The sequence below is a fragment of the Nicotiana tabacum genome, chromosome 16 (assembly GCF_000715075.1).
Source record: "Nicotiana tabacum cultivar K326 chromosome 16, ASM71507v2, whole genome shotgun sequence".
Taxonomy (NCBI): Eukaryota; Viridiplantae; Streptophyta; class Magnoliopsida; order Solanales; family Solanaceae; genus Nicotiana; species Nicotiana tabacum.
Window position 1 is genome coordinate 169,713,939 of NC_134095.1, and position 5,889 is coordinate 169,719,827.

At 37.4% G+C, this 5,889-nt stretch overlaps 1 protein-coding gene across 1 annotated transcript; it reads left to right on the forward strand.

Annotated features, from left to right (window-relative positions):
• Positions 1-300: 300 nt before the first annotated feature.
• Positions 301-5,600, forward strand: LOC107795314 (uncharacterized protein At2g39795, mitochondrial). Its single transcript, XM_016617925.2, has 3 exons — positions 301-515; positions 3,210-3,538; positions 5,189-5,600. The coding sequence occupies exons 1-3, from the start codon at positions 402-404 to the stop codon at positions 5,388-5,390; spliced, it is 645 nt and encodes a 214-aa protein (XP_016473411.1). The 5' UTR covers positions 301-401; the 3' UTR covers positions 5,391-5,600.
• Positions 5,601-5,889: the final 289 nt, after the last annotated feature.

Below are 5,889 nucleotides of genomic sequence, written 5' to 3' on the forward strand. Positions count from 1 at the left end.
AGACGAGGTAACGACGCGACCACACCAAATCGGTCGTTACATAAAATGACACATTTTGTCGTTATGTAACGACGGATTTAACGATACGATATAATAAAATTTAAGTAACAATCAAAACAAACATCATATTTAAAGTAACAATACGATACAATACAATGGGTAACAACCATCCAAACAGTAAGTTATCCAAATAGTGACAAAATCATTTTCAAAAATAATTTAAAGTTTAGCCAACTTTAAACAACTTTTTTTCCTTCAGTAAACTCGGCCAGGTCTTAAATACGGCTATTTGTGCACTTCACCAACAAAAAAAGAGGGTCCAATATTTTTCTTTTAGCCTACCAAAAATTAGGCAGTTCTTAACTGTACAATTTGAGCTGCAGAGTTTAATTAGCACAAGAATGAGGAGAGTACCAACCGTATTATTTCAAGCTGGTAAAGCTATTGGAGATTTGGATTTGCTCAAAATTGTGCAATCTGAAATCAACCACGAACTCTCCGCTAAACCTTTTCAGGTGCATTATTTTCATAAAAACCCATTATTTTTCGTTGTATGTATCTGTACATTTTATTGAAATTAACTTCGTTAGGTTTCTATTGGAGTTACTAATGATTTGTCTACCCGAGGGTCTTTCGTTAGGTTTCTATTGGAGTTACTAATGATTTGTCTACCCGAGGGTCTATCGGAAACAGATTCTTTGTCCTATCGGGTCTGCGTACACATTAACCTCCCAGACCCCACTATGTGGGATTTTATGGGTAGTTGTTGTTGTTACCTTCATATTTATTTTTTCACCCAGTTTTTGGTATCCCATGAAGTTTATGTGAAAAGGGTTTAATGGTATTTTTGAACAAATTGAAGATATTGGGTTCTGGTTATCATTGTATTGTTTCAGTACTGTTGAGTATTCTATCAACAACGCGGAGCCAGGATTTGAATCTTATGGTTTCGGCGTTCTAATCATTTTAAGTTACTGAGTTTTAAATTAAAATTTGTCCACATTCAATGGATTTTTCCGACAAATGCAGGGTTTGAATAAAAACTATTCAGTTTGGACGAACTCGTAGCTGACATTCCAGCTCCACCCCTGTACTATTGTAGTGGAGTTCTAAGTTCTAACATTACGTTTTGGTGGTATTTTCTGTCAATTTTATGGAATTATAGTTGATACTTTCTCACCCAAATTTGGTATTACTTGCATTTGATATGAAAAAGGGTTCAAGGGTATTTTTGAACAAACCAGTGGGTGGGAAATAATAGGTGCCTGGTGGAATAGTAGAGATGCCAGTAAGCTGACCCGGACACCATTAACCAAAAACAAAAAATAGTCATTGAAAGAAAGTAGTCCTTTTATTGGTATTTATTTGTCCATTTTTTTTGGAAATTATCTTCATATATATTTTTCACCTAATTTTTGGTACCCCATGTGTAAGGTTTAATGATATATTTGAACAATTTAAGTCTTGTGCAGTAGGTTAATGGCTAGCGTAAAGATAATTGAATTAAAATGAATCCTCTGAGTTTGTATTGTTTTAAGGATACAAAGGATTCATATGTTCGATCCTAACTAGTTTGGGAATTGGGATTCAGCAGTAGTTGATTGATTGATTTGTTGTGATTGAAAGTGATATTTTCAAGTGATCAGGTTACCCAAATTCAAGTACAACAACAACAACGAGTCAACGACCCAGTAAAATTCCACTAGTGGGGTCTGGGAAGGGCAGTGTGTACGCAAATCTTACCCCTACCTCGAGGGAGTAGAGAGATTGTTTCCGAAAGATTCTCGGTTCAAGAAGACGAAAAGAGACAATATATTAGTACCATCAACAGAAACCATAGAAATAATAAAAGTATCATAGAAACCAGAAATTAGATAAAAAGCAAAAGCAATAATCAGTAAATAGACCCGGCACTATGAAAAACAGAAGAGTAGTGTGAACACAAAATTAACCACTAGCAGTCCTAGACAAAAGTCCTATCAGACTAGCCTTACATTGGTACGAAGTAGAAATAAACTCAACTACCTCCTAACCTACATCCCTAATGCTCGACCTCCACAGCTTCCTATCAAGGGCCACACCTCCGACATCTGAAGCCACGCCATGTCTTGCCTGATCATCTCTGTCCAATACTTTTTAGGTTGCCCTCTACCTCTTCTCGTGCCTTTCAAAGCCAGTAGCTCACACCTCCTTACCAGGGCTTCTGGGCTTCTCCTTTTTACGTGCCCAAACCATCTAAGCCTCACTTCCCGCATCTTGTCATCAATGGAAGCCACACCCACCTTCTCCCGAATATACTCATTCCTAATCTTATTCATCCTAGTGTGCCCGCATATCCACCTCAACATCCTCATTTCTGCTACTTTCATCTTCTGGATATGTGAGTTCTTAACTGGCCAATACTCAGCCCCATAACCGGTCTAACCACCGCTCTATAAAACTTACCTTTGAGTATCGGTGGCACTTTCTTGTCACTCAGGACTCCAGATGCTAAACTCCACTTCATCCACCCCACTCCTATACAGTGTGTGACATCCTCGTCGATCTCCCCATCCCCGGGATAATCGACCCGTTACCCAAATTCAAGTGTAGGAGCTAAATTTTGTAATGTTTTTATTATATAGTTTATCTTTAGTGTTTTTCTGATGCAGTTGATTTAGCATACTTTTTATCACAAGCAATGAAGTAAATCATTCAAATGTTCCGTCGTTAAGTAAAAACAACTTGTTAATAAAAGAACATCAAGATGATGTCAAGTTAAAGCAAGCGAATCATTGAGAAAAAGCAACAGCTAGAGTACAAAGAGCAGCAAAACACTAGCAAACAAAAACCTATGTCATATAGAAGACTCTGTTAAGTATTCCACGAAGTCGGCTAAATTATGACAGTGGTGTTCCTTGTTACCACAACCAAAAAGTTTCTTTTTTTCCGGAGGGACAATAAAATAAAGCTGCTATAACATCAATATGCGGTGGAAGAAGTGTTGATGATGGATTGATGGCTGCATTCACCTTATGTCTTGTATAAAACGTTTTTCATCTGTTCCTCTGTTATCTATTTTCCCTTCAAAGACACATTAGTCCAGCCTATAGAAGCTGAAATCACCTTTATTATGGTCGATGGGTAACTATGCTGCAATTTATAGTTCTTCTTCTTGTAGACTATCTGAGCACTTTTTATGTTTTGTTTTCCTTTTTTTATTAATGCAGAATGATGAAAGTAGAAGCTTTGGAGATTTTGTTGTAGATTGGGATTCACCACAATCTCAAGATGTGGTTCTACGCAGGAGATGCGAATCAGGGGAGGAAGTTGCTGTTTCTGCTTTATTGGGTGCTGAGAGCTCTAATGAAAATGTGAAATTTCCCAGGGAAGCTTTCATGAAAGTAGGTGTGAAGAAGCCTGGCTTGAGTTCCGTGCTAGAGTTTGATTGTGTAGCAACTGCCCAAGTTGGTGATGGTTGTGACTTTGAAATTCAAAACGTGAACTACATTCTATCATCAGCCCTGGATTCTTCAGCCTTCAAAGGTCCCTCGTTCAGGTACTTTTGTCCTCTTAAGCAATGTCATACAATTTTTTCTTTGGGGAATTGGGAGCTCAGCTTTGGACTCATAAGTTTACTGCAGTTGGTTATTCTGATTTTATTTTCCAAATCTGGGAGAACAGTTTGGTGTTTCTTCTAGCCCGTATGCATGTCAAGATATGCCTTTTCAATACGTTCTTTATTGCTTCTTATGAAACTCCTTAAGTTTTCTCCTAGACATGCATGTCGAATTTGTCGATCCCTTCTCACCTCGCCAAGGTGGTAAAGATATTCAATTTTTGGTCTGTTCAACACTTTCTGAGCTATAATTGAAGGTTTTGGTTGGAAAATTTAGTATTGTACATGGATTGTGTGGATACCACTAAAGTTGATGCTTTATCTTTTTCTTCTCGACTGATTTCTCGAAGGGTATTCACTTCCCATTTACCTCTCCTCGAAACTGAGTAATTGATGCGAAGAAGACTTCAAAATCCTCAAATGTTCCTGATTTTGAATCCTAATGTTCTACCGGAACCAGGCTGAAATGGCGGTCATAAATGATTTTAGTGAACTCCAACTGTTTAGGATTGCCGCCTAGTTGAGTGATTGATTTAACAGATGACAGTGAAGATTGGGATATTCAGATAGGTGCATCGTTGCTAGTTTGGAAAATGTGACCAAGTTCCTGCAGTAATGGCCCAAAAAGGGAAAGAAGAAAAAAACTGTTTGCTAGACCAGCTGACAATTGAGATTCCAAAATGCTGAAATCTGTAGCAAAACTCGAAGAACAATAAATATCTCAAATATCTCATCTCAATTAGACAAAAAGCTAAGCATTAGTTTTTGCTTTGCTTAGTTTGTATATGCTGTTTCTGCCTTTTCTTTTAAATAACTGTCGTGTTTTGATAAATTTCTTTCGTCCTACTTGGTCAAATGTAGATTCTGCTACATTGGTGACTAAGGTGTCAACTATGACAATTGAAATGTACCTTTGTCTTTCACAAGATTGCTTTTTCAAGGAGAAATAATCAGGAGAATGCTGCATGATTGCATCGTAGGTTGCAGTGTTGTTGAAAGACAAACAACAACAACAACAAATCCAGTGAAATTCCACACATGGGGTCTGGAGAGGATAGTGTGTATACATACCTTACCCCTACTTTCGGAAAGGTAGAAAAGTTGTTTCCGATAGACCCTCGGCTCAAGAACAGTGAAAAGGACACAATAAACAAACAGTAACAATGGCTAGGAAAACTCTCTTGTTGAAAGAAATTCTTGAAATTATCCTTGGAAGTACTAGTTTGAGTTTTTAAAATTCTAATGCTGGCATTTAGTTTCAGCGCTAGAAGGTTTGTGTTTTTATGCTGGCACGTCATGATGGTCAGCCATCTGAGCATTTCATTTGAATACTTAAAAACTTCTTCAAGGTTTCATTGGAACTATTCGTTTGAGTTTTTGAATTCTTATGTCTGCTTCTTGAGATGCTTTTGATGTTGTGTGTCCCTTTTGTTGCTCCAACAGAACAATTCGTCTTGGCTTATTTTGTGACAATCTCAAGTGTCGCTGGTTGCGTTTATTTCAAGAATGTCCTATTCAGTTTCTTGCATCATATTTCTGTTCAAATATGTATGAACATTAATGAGTTCCTTTATTGTATCCCCTTTTCAGTTTTTTCAGTTCATTAGATCAAAAACTTCAAGATGAGCTCTACAAATATCTAGAAGCAAGAGGAGTTAGTAAAAGTTTCGCGGATTCACTCTTGCTCCACCTACACAAAAAGGAGCAAGGTCAATACGTCGACTGGCTGCACAAATTGCAAGCTGTTGTAACACCAAATGATGACGCGGACAACACTGCACGCGAGATATAGATATTTGAATTGATTCAATACATACCATGAAGTCACTGATTGCTGGAGGAGAAAGCTCTATTGGTTAACTTGCAGTTTTTTAGCTGGTTTCTGTAAACCCCTTCTTGTTTTACTGAAATAGAGATCTAATTTAAATGGCCAAATACAACTGCATAATGGAATTATAAAAGGTTCAAGAACTGTAAGTTGAGTGGAACATACATTTTATTTTATTTTGTTGAAAGAGGTAGGCGCTTTAGCAAATTTTATCACCATAAATCACTATACTAAAAGGTAGTCTGGTGCACAAAGCATCCGTATTCAACATGGTCTGTGGAAGGTCCACACCTTAAGGGGTGTGATGTAGACAACTTATCTTAATTCAAGTATTAGTGGCTGCTTCGACGACTTGAACTCATGACTTAGCTAGCATTTGGCCGAAGATTCCAAAATTTGTTTTGAAAAATCTAATTTGGGTAAAGTTTGGTTTGAAGATGAAATGTGTTGGGACATGAGTTTG